This window comes from Myotis lucifugus, unplaced genomic scaffold (genome assembly GCF_000147115.1).
Source record: "Myotis lucifugus unplaced genomic scaffold, Myoluc2.0 scaffold_27, whole genome shotgun sequence".
NCBI lineage: Eukaryota > Metazoa > Chordata > Mammalia > Chiroptera > Vespertilionidae > Myotis > Myotis lucifugus.
The window spans coordinates 7799597-7815970 of NW_005871075.1; the positions used below are offsets into that span (position 1 = coordinate 7799597).

The window sequence follows — 16374 nt, forward strand, 5'->3', positions numbered from 1 at the left end:
TATACAATTCCCAAAAGGCAAATAGACACCGTTACAGGACAGGGATTCCCAAATGAAAAGGGTCCCTTAGTCTGGGGAGGCGGTGGGATGTGACCTTGGGCCCTGTGCGCCTGGCTGTCCAAGCCCACAGCGGCCCTGGCCAGGCTCACGCGCCCCCCACCCCCCGCCCGGATTCATCCTGTGCTTTGGTCTCTCCCAGGCACCTACCAGGGCCAGTGGGCCGGTGGCATGCGGCACGGCTACGGAGTGCGCCAGAGCGTGCCCTACGGCATGGCCACGGTGATCCGCTCGCCCCTGCGCACCTCGCTGGCCTCGCTGCGCAGCGAGCAGAGCAACGGCAGCGTCCTCCACGACGCCGCGGCCGCCGCCGACACCCCAGCCGGCACCCGGGGCGGCTTCGTGCTCAACTTCCAAGCCGACGCCGAGCTCGCGGGCAAGAAGAAGGGCGGCCTCTTCCGCCGGGGCTCGCTCCTCGGCAGCATGAAGATCCGCAAATCCGAGTCCAAGTCTTCCATCTCCAGCAAGCGCAGCTCGGTCCGCAGCGACGCGGCCATGAGCCGAATCAGCTCCAGCGACGCCAACTCCACCATCAGCTTCGGCGACGTCGATTGCGATTTTTGCCCCGTGGAGGACCACGTGGACGCCACCACCACGGAAACCTACATGGGCGAGTGGAGGAACGACAAGCGCAACGGCTTCGGCATCAGCGAGCGCTCCAACGGCATGAAGTACGAGGGCGAGTGGGTCAACAACAAGAGGCATGGCTACGGCTGCACCCTGTTTCCCGACGGCTCCAAGGAAGAGGGGAAATACAAAAATAACGTTCTGGTCCGTGGAATAAGGAAGCAGCTCATACCGATCAGAAACACAAAAACTAGGGAGAAGGTGGACAGAGCCATCGAAGGCGCGCAAAGGGCAGCTGCCATGGCGAGAACCAAAGTGGAAATAGCCAATTCAAGGTATGTAAGCGCAGCGTGCCCGGGCCTGCCGGGTCGGGTCGTGCCATGTCAATTTGTTTGTCAGTCTGTCGGTGACATCGCCAATAGGTCCTGCCACTGCCGGAATCAAAGGTGGCAGGTGATTAAGCCCAATAGAATCAGAGTCAGAAATGTCCCTGCGCTGTTCTGAAACTCTCCACCATCGAAAAACGTTGAAGGTACATTGAGGTCCCCTTCCTGCTCCCTGATCCTGACTGTGATGGAGTTCACGCAGGCCCTGTGTTTATTTTCCGAGTCCAGAAAGTTATACATCTTCTCGAAATAGTGCCATGGAGAGCACAGTGCTTCCACGTGGAAACATAGCTGGTATAGATGAGTCCCTTTATCCTAATATGTCAGTTCTAAGTGTTTACAACTCCTCCTGTAGAATTATCCTAATTTATAAAATTCAGGTTCTGTTGTCTGAAGCCTTTTAGGTGGCATTGGTTTTGAGAAAGCCACCAAGATCTAGATTGGCAGAAGTTTGAAGGTATATGACAAAATCGAGCATGCATTCTTGAAAACAACATGGGAGAGGCAGAGGCACGAAGGCTCACAGAAATCGCCTCATTCTATGCAGGAAAGATTAGATCACTGTGTATTAAAAGGAAGGGGGGCGGGGAACCTGCCATGGACAGATGGGACTGTCAGTGCGCCAAGGTTGGGAGAAAGTAGAGCAGTAGAGACAGGCTGGAGTGAGGAGGAGAAGGTGGGTGAATAATAGATTGAGAAGTAGGGTGGATGTGGGCACAGAAGGTCTATGTACTTGAAGTTTTACCATTAATAGCTGGGTTCAGGGACCCAACGAGAAGGATGGAGAAATCTGTTGGGAATAGAATTTTATGAAGGATGGATGTCATGTTAGACACAAAAGAAAAAGGGACGGTTGTAATTGGAAACATTTATTTTTTAGCCTTATTTCCGTGGGTACTGAGGGACCACAGTTGTGTGTGACTTGAAGCAGACATTTAGCATAGAATATTAACAATGCATTTACTGTCCATAGAAGTAAACCTCCTTTGAAACCACAAAATATCATCATGTCTTCAGGTTTTTATTCTTAGCATTGAATGAATAAACCCCGCCCCCCCCCACACACACACACCTTTTGTTGTTGTTGTTGAAACATGAAATTTCTGATATTTGAACTTTTTCATGTGACAATTTCATATATTTCCAGACCTATAAATTTTGTGTGTGTGGTTTTGTTTTGTTTTGTTTTTTAATATCCCTATTCTATGGCTACTATACTTCTGAGTGTCTGAAACACTGCTTGGCAAATGGGAGATTTTGCATTATTTATAGCAGGGATGGGGAACATCCCGCCCTCGTGCCATATAAGGCACACGAAATCATTTAGTCTGGCCCTGCCAAGGCATTAGGGGTGAGTTAATTAAATGTTTGACCAACTATAACAGGCTAATTTTTAAGCTGATCATTTTGTATGGCCCTCGAATGATGTTATAAATATCTAAATGGCCATTAGCAGAAAAAAAGGTGCTCTGCCCCTGATTTGTAGATACCTATTCTAATATTAAAAGTTTTTGAAGGTTTCTGTTGCACCTCCAATCAGTTCTCATTTAAAGTTAAGTATTTCTTGTTAATCAGCACAAACTTTTATGAGAGGTCTCTCCTGTCTTCACTGCCACGCATCTTTTATTTTAGATCTTGGTTTTCTCTGATCACCAAGCAATGTATCTATCTGCTTTTCCATTTGCTTTGTAGATAGGATGTTTGCCACATCTGATCTTGCTGGCTTCCCTGGTCCTCAGCTAACTTTAAAACCAGTCATACACCTAGTCTGTAATTTCAAGCACACTCCTGGATTCTTCCATTTTATTTCCACCTTACAACCTAGTGCTATCATGGAGGCAGTTCAGTCTTGCCTGATGGAAAGTAAGCCATGCAGGACAATCTGGCATCAAAGACTTTTTTATGCTTTCTGTGATTACTGAGTTTATGATTAGTTTATATTGGAGGAATCTACATAACGAAAGGGAACCGCTTGCAAATACAAAGCTGATCTGTGATTATACTAGTATCATAAAACTTTTACCCAAGTCCTAGCCATGCCCTCTCTGCTGGAAGTCTTATGGGAATGCTATTGTGTAGTCCAGGAATACTGTGTTATACAGTTTATAATCCAGAGTTCTTTAGCTTACGATGTTATACTTTGCACTAGTTAACTTCGTAAAAGACTTTAGCTTTTCAAAAAGGCTTGGTCTGTTATGCTCACAGTCACAGGGCAAATGCTGCTTGATTCCACTTATGAAAGTATCGAAGGTGGCCAAACTCATGGAAACAGAGGGAGAAGGTGGTTCCCAGGGGCTTGAGGGAGGGGGACGTGGGAAGGTGGGGTTCAACTGGTATAAAGTTTCAGTTTAGCAAGAAGAGTTCTAGAGGGCTGTGCACAGCATTGTGTCTGCAGTTAACAATATGCTAGTGTGCACTTAATGTGTGTTAATAGGGTAGATCTCATGTTAAGCCTTCTTACCAGAATAAAAAAAAATACTCTTTGGATGATAACACTAAACCAAAATGCCCACTCAGTGAACCCTTCTATTTTATGTACTTTCACTGTTGTGGTCCCCATTGCTTTAATGACTACTTCAGATGCTGAGCTTTGTAACTCGTCTTGGTAGGAAGTAGCTGAAGGACTGGCATTCTCCCTGTACTAGCTCTGAGTTTAGTGTTCTACCTTCTTATAAAACTTTTTTTAAAGTGGGGTGGCAGCTTCTATTAAGTTCCTAGAGATCACTGCCTGGGGAGGCCTCCTAGCTGTCTGACTGTCATAACCCTGGCTCTAGAGCAGCGGTTCTCAACCTGTGGGCCGCGACCCCTCTGGGGGTCAATCGACCCTTTCACAGGGGTCGCCTAAGACCATCGGAAAACACATATATAATTACATATTGTTTTTGTGATTAATCACTATGCTTTAATTATGTTCAATTTGTAACAATGAAATTGGGGGTCACCACAACATGAGGAACTGTATTAAAGGGTCACAGCATTAGGAAGGTTGAGAACCACTGCTCTAGAGCAGGGGTCCTCAAACTTTTTAAACAGGGGGCCAGTTCACTGTCCCTCAGACCGTTGGAGGGCCGGACTATAGTTTAAAAAAAAACAACTATGAACAAATTCCTATGCACACTGCACATATCTTATTTTGAAGTAAAAAAACAAAACGGGAACAAATACAATATTGGTATTTGCATGTGGCCCACGGGCAGTAGTTTGAGGACTCCTGCTCTAGAGGATGGAAACAGATGGTGACAGGACGGGAGAGCCAGCCTACAGCAGTGACAGCCTGAGGCCTTTGCTTGCACTACCTTCATTTTATCAGATCAGAAGAAAGAGAAAGTAGAAGATGGGAGTGGGGGTGCATGGCTGCGAGCTCCCAGAACTAGAGTGAAGTGTCCGGGAAGGGACAGGCCAGCCTTCTGTGTGGGGCTGTGTCCTTCGTTACCCCGTTAGCAGGATGTGGACTCTCAGTGCCCCAGCAGGTGGTAACAGCCACACCTAAGCAGGTAGTGTCAGGAGGGAGTCTTGTGTGGTCCCCTGTTCTGCTGGGGCCCCAGCCATAGCTGCACGGGGGGACAAAGCAGCCAGGTAGAGGGTGGAAGGCCTCAAGCTCAAGGTCTTGTGCACAGGTGAGCTGGCTGCATCTGCTCCCAGAACTCGAGTCTGGGTTCTGTGTTTGCCAATTTTCGACTTCAATATAAAAAATGACGTTTGAAAAAATCCTTCAGGAAAAGTATATTTCCCATACCTTTCTTTAAGGAGACATATTACTATCTGATACCACTCTGCCCCTGCCCTCCATGCTCAGAATGACTCGGCCACGACAGCTTCCCTTTGGCTCAAGGACTTGGTTGAGCCCTTCCCTCTGCCTGGCCCTTGCCCGGCTCCCGGGCCTCCCGCAGGCTGCTCCGTCCTCAGGTTTAGGCACAAAGTCTCTTCTTCACTGAGAGTCTCTCCAACTCCACACCCTCCCACCCCACTGCCATCCCCCCGGTTTCAAGCCCCCACTGGTCTACGTTGTCACTTTATTTCCGCCTGTTTGTTTAATGGCTCTTTCTCCAACGAGGTCAGAAAGCCAGGCTGCAGGCAGCTTTGCTCACCTCTGTATGCCCAGCCGCTGGCTTGGATCAGGGCACTTCCCTAAGGCCCCGAGTAAATATTTGATGAACGAGTGAATTAAATCCTCACTGCTTAGGGTCTGAACACGGCCAGTGCTTCTAATTCCAGGCTGCTGGACATGTATAAGTCACCGTTTTAAGAAAAGAAGCATCACGCTCATAATTCATCAGGCTCTACCCTAACCATAGTCAAGGAAGTGCAGAAGATGCGGGAGGGTGAGTTGCAGGTACCCTTTCCTTCAACGAAGTCGACATCATTAAAGTGTCCTAACTAAGGCAGGGCCAGGAAATGAGAGCTTCAGGTTAAGCCAAACTGTTATCACCATTCTTCATAGGTGTGAGCCGGCCCAGCAATACATGCGCGTACTTCCTGGGAGCAGATACGGAGACTCCAAAAAGTCTCCCTACTTAACTGTCACAGCAGTAGTTCATCCTGCATATTGGACATCACCAACATATGTGAGCAGTCAGGACAGGAGAGCTTGCTGCCTTTCCAAAATCCAAGTCTGCTGAGTGTGCCGCTGGCTTATTTTTCCTCTTGAGAGCTTTTCCTGGTCTTGCCTCTTTAGGGTCATATTTTTAATGATCCTCAATAGAACAGTCCCTCGCAAGATTGCTTGACTCGATTCGTGCTTCACTTATTAGTCATTAAAACCCAAGGGCAGGCGTGAGTCCGTGCACATTGTGGCTCCCAGTGGAACTTCCTACCACCAGGAACGAGTTTGACCTCCGCCAAGTGGTTGGGAAGGGCAAGGAATTTGAAAGTCTTCGACTCTGTTGGACAGAAGGATTCTCTTTCTCTTTTGCAAATCAAAATTATAGTTTACATCCTGTCTTTCTTTCCTTCCTGTCTTGGGGTCATATCAGATCTTTGAAAACAATTTTGGATCACCTCTTCTGTGAACTTTTTATTTCTTCTCCTGGGGCTCTGGTTCATTCTCAGTTATTAGCATAAGTCATTTTTGCAGGAAGGTACGTCCTTGTAATGCCTACCGAGTCATTTTAATGAAAAGGCTGTTAAACGGGTAAAGAAATTTCGAAAGGAAATTACCTAAAATGTGGGGATTTACAGCTCACGAGAGTGTTAATTATTTTCTGTGCCGCCTGTGTTCTTCCATCTCTGCCTTTCTGCCTGTCACCGGTTCCCACCTGTTATCCCAGCCCTTCCCCACACTGATTCCAGAGGCTCGGTTAAAACACTCAGACGCTGAGTTGCAGACAAGTCACCAGGAACGAGGACTGATACTTGCCTCTTTCTTCACAGGAGGGTTGCTGTAAGAGTTGAATGAGAGAGTGGGTGTCACAGGGCTTTGTAAACTGTAAATCACTATATAGAGTTAATGTTTCCGAAAGCACGTCGACCCTGCAAGTACCAGTCCCCAAAGTGAAAGCTGATAGACCAAGAAGTCAGACTGGGATGGAGGTAGAGGGGGGTGGGGGGTGGAGGGGGAGGAAGGGAAGGCAGGCTTGGGAAGCAGAAAGAGGGGTAAACAAGAGGAAAGGAGTTGCCCTGACCGGTTTGGCTGAGTGGATAGAGCGTCGGCCTGAGGACTGAAGGGTCCCAGGTTCGATTCCGGTCAAGGGCATGTACCTTGGTTGCGGGCACATCCCCAGTAGGGTGTGTGCAGGAGGCAGCTGATCGATGTTTCTCTCTCATCGATGTTCCTAACTCTCTATCCCTCTCCCTTCCTCTCTGTAAAAAATCAATAAATTATATTATAAAAAAAAAAAGGAAAGGCGTTAACCCCCAAAGCTTGACCACTGTGTTCAGACATGAGGACTCACCCCCTTCCCAGCCTCAGGGCTGGGTGAAGTCAGTATACTGTCAACAGGCAACTCTAACTTTTAAGATGAAAGAAAATGCACAGGGAAATGGCATATGTATTTATTTCAAGCTGCACTGGGGCACTATTCTGAAGACAGTATAGGAGAATAAAGGTTTTTCTCTTTCGAGCGTTTAGGTGTATTAGTATGGGTCACCAGTATCCTTGATGTGCGTTACCCGTTTTGTATTGCACATAAAAACCTTAGATACATATTTCTCCTCTTCGCCCATGAGCACCCATTTCCCATGCCGAGAGCGAGGAGCCTGCTGCGATTTCCTCCCGTTCTTCTCCAGGCTGTTTCAAGAAAGTCGTGCTTCTCTGTACCAAAGGCCCCGACGTCTTCATGGGCCGCGCAGTCACTGAGAATCCTCTGGGGGGGGGGGGTGGACAGAGGGAGCAGCTAAATCAGAAAGATCACCTGGGCCAGCCGCAGCTCCGTCCCACCCCCAGCAGGGGAGAGTCAAGCTAGGATAGCATCGTCCCCAGAGTCCTGGCTGGGGAACAGAGAGAAACTCCTGGCCCAGCCCCTGTCCTTCAACTCTGATCCCTATCACCTCGCCGTTTCGCAGGTCATTGCACAGCACATGGGAACACGCTGTGTTATGAGAACTTCGTAAGACGCCCCGAGGCTATCTTGTGGCTAAATATCTCTCTTTAAAAAACTCTTTGTCCAGCCCTTCCAAGTCCAGGCCCATTCAGAAACGGTGCGGCGTTGAGGTGGCCCTGTGTTTTAATGATTAACACGGAGGTTCAAGCGGTAGAGATTGAACAAAAATTGGTCTTGGGCCATCATAATGGGAGGCTCACACAGTTTTCCAGACTTTGGGCCCACGATCAACATACTTTTTGAACCCTGACTCAGGTGGGCATGGCTCTCCACTTCGATTAAACAGAGAGGGCAAGGAGAAGATGCCGTGTGTGGTGTGGATGGGATAGGTCAGCATGTTCAATTCAGTACTTGATGAGAATTGGAAAGAAAGGGAGAGAAAAAAAAGAGAAAAAAAAAACTATAATCCAGGGTGCTGATGATAAACTCGGTTTTGGGACACGTGTTGGCCTTGTTTTAACTGTAGAAATCTGCATTTACTTCAACAATACAAACTGCAGCAGACCATCTCATTTAGCACTGAAATATGACATTTTCGTGATTCTGTGAATGGGAAGCATTCAAGCAGCAGTTACATTGTAGTAGAGCTGCATTTGTAATGAAATCCCCCCTCCTGTAATGTCTTCCGGAAAGACAGAGGCACAGTGGCATTTGGGGTCCGTCCCAGGTGCTCCGCATGGATTTGAGCTTTGACCCAGAGAAACTCTGCTTTGGGGCAAGTGTCAAGTTCCATGTGCATCTAACGGAGCTGGTAGCCACCTCCTCCGGGCAGCTGCCAGGCAGCCCAAGCCGCCCACTCACAACTTTCCATTATGGATTAAGCTGACTGCCAATCTCACTTCACTCAAGACACCACACTGGACGCTTGCAAGACCAGTGCCTTGCAAATCTTTGAGATGCTTTTCTTATTATAGATGAAATATGAACATTGTGTTTAGGAACAGGATCCAACAAATGCCAAAGGTATTTATGTAAGTCATTCAGCTTTAGTACACCAGCCTCCTGAGAATTAACCAAATAAGCTTTTAATAATGTTGCCCTTCTATCTTAGTTGGTGTTTCCCATTTATTTGGATAATATACTCAGTTCAAAATAAGCTGCTTTATCAGAAATTTAATTAACATGTAAGGAATCAAGACTGCCTCCAAAATAGTGCAACTCTTTGAAGTCCAATCTTCTTAGCATTCCCCCATGTGCCAAAAGAAACTGACTCAAGCCAAGGAAAACACACTCACTTTCTAGCGTCTTTAAAACAGTCACTTATGCCAGAGCTTAACAAATAATTGTGTGAGTTTTTAAAAACTTTTAAGTAAGGTAAAAATTTTGCTGAATTTTACTGTAGCAGGTCAACCAAATTTTGATCTCGATTGCTTGGTCTAGAAGTCCCCCAATGTTTAACTTTTTGCATCGGTGTCAGAGTTTTTTTGAGTTAGTCTATCCAGATTTCATACATTTGCGTCCATCCATTAGGGCCCAGGTTTAAGCGACCCATGGGAGGCCTATTAGTCAAAACATGTTGAGATATCCCATAAAAGCTAGAGTGTAGGGTTCAAGAGTCGAAGGGAGGAGCACCAGGTGGCGGGTTTACCTGTCACTGGTTCCCACCCCCTCTTGCTCATCCCAGTGAATAGAGAATCAGTTCAGCTCTGGACTGATAATTACCTTGGAAAGATGCAAATGCCCTGGACGGGTGGCACCTTAGCCCTTGTCTGTCATCAGTTACATGTTAGTTAGCACTCTGGTTTGGATGCTCAGCCCTTTTGATAAGGTTTGGTTCTCAAACTCAGTGAAACATTGATTTTAATCGCCTCTTTGTGACATTAATTGGTTACATACTATGTAAATGTAAAACTGTGATTGGGACCCCGTCCTTCCCATGATAGAGTCTAGTTGGGACAGAGAAAACATTTAATTACCTGTCGGATGATTGGCACCTAGCCGTGAAGTTAGGTAGCCCATAGGAGGGGCTTAATCATAGCCTGGGGATGGAGGCATGATTTTGCAGGTGGTATCCAACATGAGAACCGAAGGATGTGCACCTGTTCTCCAGAAGATGGAGAAGCGTGCCCAGGACAACAGCCCACGTGTATTTGGGCCACTGTAAAATATTGGGCATGGTTGGCAAAGAGAGTGCAAGGTAGGGGTGTTGAGAGATGAGGTGGAGAAGCAACCTCACTGAGCAGTAAGGGGAAGTTTGGACATTATCCTCAAGACAGGGGAGGGCTTTTGGTAGTCTTAAATAGGAATTACCTGGTCAGACTTAGAAAGATCGCTTTGGTTACAGGTAGTATAGGGTTAGGGAAGAGTAAGGAGAGAGAGACCTGGAGAAAAATGAAGTTGTGATCTGCTAACGAGCAGGCTAGGGCAGAGTCCATGGGCTGAGCTAAGCGATGGCAGTGACGATGGAAAAAAGCAAATGTTGGGCGAGAGCCTCCCAAGCAGGCTCAATTGGACTTGATGGTTGGTTGAATGCGTGCGGTGGACCTAGAAAAGGAAGCCAGTGTGGTTCTGGATGGCCCACCGGATGGGCGGTGGTCCTGTTGATTCACATACAGACCTGAGAGTAAGGTACGGGTTTAAAGAGGAAGATGAGTTTGCAATGGATTTTTGACTTCTTGAATTTTTGAGGTGCTGGCCGCAAAGACAACAGGGAACACGGGCCTAGGATGCAAAAATATTCCCACTATTCATATGGAGCTCAGACCAGAACTCTGCGGAACAGAGATACTTAGGAGGCCAGGAACGGAATTGTATGCAGATGATGTTAGAAACAGCTCTTTTTAAGAAGCACAAATAAAGCAGTTCTCACATTAAGTGACCAGAAATCTGTTGCCTTTGAATAATGCAACTCGAGTATCAGAATGTCTGCACTTGAATTTGTGAAATATATGCTTTCGAAGATTTGTGCTGAAGGGACCCACCCAGTGAGCAAGATCCGCTGGCCTGTTTCTTTCTTGGCAACAGAGTAGAACAGAGTATCACCCTTGCAAATTATTATGCTAAAGAACATCATTTGGCAAACATTTATTTAGTGTCAGCTCTGTCCAAACATGGCAGTAGGCCCTAGGCATACAGAGATGAATCAGAAACAAAACCTGTCGTGAAGCACGAATACCCTGCTGATGGGTCGGTAGCGCTTCTCTGCAGCTGGGCAGGTGCTGTGAGCACGGTGGGGCTGCAGGTCAGGGGGACACCACCCCCACCCCCCCAAGTACCTAAGCCAGCCTGGGTGAGCCTGTCACAGACACTGTCTGGGGCTCTTTGCATGAGCATCTCTCTGTGCCTGAATGCCTCACCCCCAGCCCCTGTCCGTTGCCAACCCTGTGGTAAGTTCCTCCAGGCCATCGGAGACAGTGTTTCTCCAGGTGCAGCCCACCACCCCCTGCAGCACATCTCAGGGGGTTCCTAAGAATCCCTGCCCCCACCCCCAACCCAGTGCTACATTAACCTTTCTCAGGGCAAGGCTCAGAGCTTCCCAGGTTACTCTTAGGCACACTCAGGGTCAGTAAGTGTAGCTTGAGTTTTGATAGGAATGAGATCATGAAGCTTTGGCAGCTGATTTTCTACTGATGGCCTTGGGGAGTCTTTAAAGGGATTTGAAGGGAGCCATCAACCTTTGCGATGGAGTTAAAGGGGCCAAGACCCAAGGCCTGGCCTGTGGAGGAGAGGATAAAGAACCCAGTCAAGGTCAGGGTGGTAGAGAGGCAAAGGATAAAACTTACAGGAATTGATGGACCAGAAGTGGTGGGTAAGGGATGGAGGCGAATCTTAGATACTAATGTCTGATATTGCAATGGCTCTCAGTAATGTTAGTGCAAAGGTTCATTCATTCCAGAACACAGGGGAGTTTTGTCAAGCATATTAAACAAGTAATCTTCTGGGTCTCTTACTTCAGTCCATAAATCCTCACCCAAGGAGTGGGGCTGAGAAAGTGGGCAACTGGACCCGTTTGTCACAGAAAGCCCGAGTCCGGGCGACCTCCCCTCCATTTGTGTGGCTTTTGAACCTGAAGTCACAGGCCAATTCCAGCGATGTTTCTGATGGAAATTAGTCAGTAAGCAAACATAGTGAAACATCGCTGACCATTTACTTTTCCAACTCCAGGTGTGCCCTCACTCAGAGGAGGGTGAACTGAAAGGGACAGTGTCCCCCTGTGTCAGTTGTCGGGAACAGAACCCAAATTACCACGGACCAGCCATGTTGAAGGACTCGTAAGGAGCGCAGGTCACCAAGCAATGACCCTGATCTTCTCAGAGTTACTGTGCACCACATGCACAATCAGAGCTGCGCTGGGCCTGGAGGGGGACGGAGGGAGGAAGCCGGGCCCACGCCCCCATAAGCTTAGAGCTGCTTGCAGATATCTTACACCCACAGGAAGCAGTTAATAAGAGAGGTCACTGCCGGCCCTTCACTTCCTAGTGCTCTGCCTCGCTCCATGCAGGTTTCCAGAATTCTCTAAATGGTCCGTCTTACAGAAATTGAAAGGGAATCGGTTGACTTGTTCAGAAAGCGCTTTCAAAGACTTTTGACGTAGCTTCTTGGATGGGTTTTTCTTTTGTCACGTTACTGTACAAAGTTGATAGCAAAAGCATTTTGCAAGATTATCTTATTCTTCTTGCGCTTCACTAAACTGGAATAACGTTGAGCCTATTGTTGGAATGATGAGACTCTGATTAAGGAGTGAGCCGTCACTAAGGTTTCATTCCATAAACGAAAATGAGGGAAAGGAAAGCATATTTTGGGATTTTTTTTCCCCTTCTGAACCTTCAGCGATGTGTTAATTTTGTGGTGTTAGAGTTGTTACGAAACTTTATTGTTGAGAAGTTTTCTTTAATTACAGTTGCTATATTGGTAACAGTTATAACCGTTCCAGAGCCTCCGCCGTATTTGGTGCCCAATAAGATCTTAAAGATATTTCAAGGGAAATAGAAGGCTAAGCCAAAAAAGGAAAGAAAAATAAAGCCTCAAATGACCATCCCCCCCACGCAGGGTCTGTGTAAACGTGTGTAGACCAGTCTACGTGAGCATGCGTGCATACGAATGCTGGCCCTGAAGAAATGCCGAGTAATGAGAAAAAGGAGAAAAATGGAGACCGCATGAATACGGAGGGGTTCCTAGTATAATTGGTGTGTCTGGTGCCAGATGGAATTGGTCTGGAATGATTTCATAGAGAATTGGAGCCTTGAGCAATATTTTGAAGGGGAGCGAAGGCATGATTTTGTCACAGGGGCAGACGGGGGTTTTGCCAGGTGGGGGAAGGACAGCGTGTCTGGTGACTCACAAGCTGAAGAGGATGAAAATCGCTCAGAGGCAATAAAGCCCAGCAGTGCTCATTATCCGTGGGCAGGACTGTCCTTGTACCTTGCTGGAGATCTTACTGTTAGCTTCGTGGCCTTATTACTCTTCTCCTAGTGTTCTGTGTCCTAGCAACTCCCATTGCCTACAGAACCTGGAATTAGGGGTCTTTCATATGCAGACACCCTCATCCTGCCACCAGGAGAGATGATCCAGAAAGGCAGTACATCTGTGGAGAGCGGTGGTGCTAGTCTAAGATTCCTGAAAATTAATGCTTTTGGTTTGTAGAAGAGAATACACATAACAGGAAAGTAGGAGGCTAGAGATGCTGGATATAACGCTTTTGTATGATTCAGACTGTAGAGCTTCCTCCTCGTTTGAGAAGTCTTACAAACGTGTGCACAAAAGTGTATTCAGCCCCCTGGTGGGCTGTGCACCCCCCTGCTGGTGCGTGTCATCTAAGAGACACAGTGTGGTGCTCTGCCGTGGTGTGAGCACAGCTGAGTCATGGGGAGAGAGGAGGACAATTAGATAAGGGTGCTGACTGCTCAAGGATCTGAAAAGCACCATCAGGTGTTATGCAACGCGCAAGTGGAAGCCGCCTGAGTTCCCAGCAAGCGAGTAACATGAGCAAAACAACATCTGAGGAGAATGGTTTGCGCTGCCGTGCTCAGGGGGTGGATCCCGGCAGCAGTTGGGACAGAACCATGAAGGACAGGAATAAATGTGTCCGGCCGTAAAGAACTGGACCCTTGAAATTTGCAAACATGCAGCTGGTTTTGTCCAAGGGAGTTAAAACGCTAAGGATATGAGCATCGTTAGCTCAGAGCACAAGGGCTCATGAATCATGGTGGAGACATTTGGGGAGGAGGATAAGGAATCTTTTGACTCATGGGCATTTAAAGGAGGAACAAAACGAGAGATGAGAGTCCTGTAAGAACGGTCACTCTCAAGGCTTGTGCGTGTAAGAGCTTCCAAAGGAAAGGAAAACATCAAAATCAAAGATTTACGTTGTCCTCCATAATAAAAGAGTTGTTCAGAAAGCGAGTAGAGAGGGCTGGGGTAGAGAAATTTGTAAGGAATCTTCCAGGATAGTGACCCATGTGTGGAAAGAAGCAGGGAATTATTTTATCCTAAAACACACGAAACTAATCAAAGACAAGGTACTGAACCAGGTTTGAGTGTGGTTATAACTAACATATCTATTTGCATAATTTCATGATTTAAAAATCAAACCAAATTAACAAATCGCCCCTTTTTTAAAATTTACTTTGTTAATAGAGTAGCCATTGCAGTATCTAGCTCAAGTATGTCAAACTCAAAGACTAACACGGGCCAAGTAAACGAGGTATGCAGTCCACGGGCCACAAGTTTGACATGCTTGATCTAACTAGTCAGTCAAAGGGTACTCAGAGCTTTCATGGAATCCTCATGCTCACTTTTGTTTTGGACGAAGTCCATATAAACAAATGAAATGAACATCTCTGACTTTCTTTGCCTTCGAAAAGGCATCTTTCATTTTTATTAGTTACTGTGTGTGCAAAAATGGATCAAGAGAATGAGCACAGACATGGCTTGCGTGGAGATACCTGTCTTTGTAGTTAAATAAAGAATGTGGAAGCTTTGCTGTGGCTAATTTCAGGCCCCGGACCTTATCATCCAGGTCTGCACTACAGGAGGACATGCGTAGGTGTGTTACTTGCGTGGAGTAGGGAGGTAGCATGGAGAACAGTGGGTGAGTTAGGGGGCCCGCAAAGAGCACTTGGATTCAGCTTATGATCAAAACCAAGGGGGTCCTAGGGGTCTGGGTTTTGTTTTTCGTTTTTGTATTATGTTCCATGATACCATCTACGGCCTTTCCTGGTCCCTGCTCTGACCTGTCACCTTTGTCTAGCCTCCGGGAGCTGGCGTGTCCCTCTGACAGTCGGCTTCTCTGCTTAGTGGCAACTCTCTGCTTGAAAGGACCCCCTTGCTCAGCTGAGTGTGAGAAGTCCCCTTCCTGCTAGAAGGCAGGCGGGTATGGGGTGTTGATGAGATACAGGGGTCTCTCTTGAGCAGTCTGATTTTCCTGTTTAGAGAAATCTGGTTACATGTCTATTCTGTTCTAGTCCATCAACCGTGTTCTTATTACTCATAAAACAGGAAAATATGAAAAGAAAAAGTACTTTTACTAAGTGGCAAACACCTCTTAAATGAATCAAAATACAAAATTATTTATATTACATGCTCTTCGGGTATGAACTGCTCTTTCAAAGTCATGGGGTACAGCCCTAGCTAGTTTGGCTCAGTGGATAGCGCATTAGCCTGCAGATTGAAGGGTCCTGAGTTTGATTCCGGACAAGGGCATGCACCTCGGTTGCAGACTCAATCCCCGACATGTGGGAGGCCCACCAATCGATGTGTCTCGCTCACATTGATGTTTCTCTCTGTGTATCTCTACCCCTCTCTTCCACTCTCTCTAAAAATCAATGGGGAAAATATCCTCGGGTGAGGATTAACCAAAAAAAAAAAAAAATCATGGGTTACACTGAGTCATGCTTTATATGTTTGTCTGTAGGAGGACTGTGAATCAGCCAGAGATGTAAAAGCTTAAGTTTTCAAGCCATGGAAATTAAAAAGGGATTTCTTTGTAGAAAAAAAAAGTTTTTAGGCAAATTGATATAATTATAGTCCTTGTACCAAATAAGTATAAAGACCTTTAGGAACTTAAAACAGGCTGTGCATAACTGGATTTTCTCATGACATTTGCAGGATTTCTTTTTCTCTTTTTTCAATTTTTCCTTTACCCCTTCCATTCAACCTCTAGAATAAGTATGAAATCCTGCTTGTTTAAATTCTAAGTACTTTTTAGAACTCTAAAAAAAAAAAAAAGAACTCTGAATTAAATAAGGACTGAACTAATGAACAGCAAAGCTATACAGACTTACTAAGTTTTCCCTGATAATTAAGCATAAATCTAAAGCTAGCTGGAATCATTTTTAGTAAGAATAAAGTGTTTACTTATGCGACGCTTGAGAAGAAAATGATATGAATAGATCGTTTTTTAGACTTCAGTGGCCTATTCTGTTTATTAGTATACTAGAGGCCTAATGCACGAAATTCGTGCAAGGGGCTTGGCCCTTGCAGCCACGGCAGCTTGCCTCAGCCTTTGCAAACCCCGGCTTCATCTGGAAGGTCATCTGGAAGGGCATCCGGAAGGTCGTTCGGCTGTCCAGTCTAATTAGCATATGACACTTTTATTATTCTAGTTACTGTATAGCAGTGGTTCACAACCTTTTTTTGGCCAGGCCCACCTAAGCATCTCTAAAATCCTGATGCACCCCCCCCCATGACATATAATTCTTATTCAAAAAGTAAACTCCTATTCACATGGAGGAAGCCTAAAAGGCCATTAACTTGATCTAAACAAGCTTCCAAAGAACACAGCATCCATGAAAGAGAAAAAATAAAAGAACAAAAGGGCAGTTGAAATGCTGAGGAATAAATCACTAAGAAGTTGTTAAAAATAATAATAATATGAAGTGATATGA

General features: G+C 46.2%; 1 protein-coding gene across 2 annotated transcripts in view; it reads left to right on the forward strand.

The window, feature by feature from the left end:
• The first annotated feature begins 203 nt into the window (after window positions 1–203).
• JPH1 (junctophilin 1) overlaps window positions 204–16374 on the forward strand; it is a 77893-nt gene continuing 61722 nt past the window's right edge. The window contains exon 1 of one of the 2 annotated variants that reach the window (XM_006086345.3): window positions 204–959. In XM_006086345.3, the coding sequence (XP_006086407.1) occupies window positions 229–959 (731 nt within the window). In that variant the 5' untranslated portion in view covers window positions 204–228. The remainder of the gene's footprint in view (window positions 960–16374) is intronic. The other variant, XM_023751972.1, reaches the window with a different exon arrangement.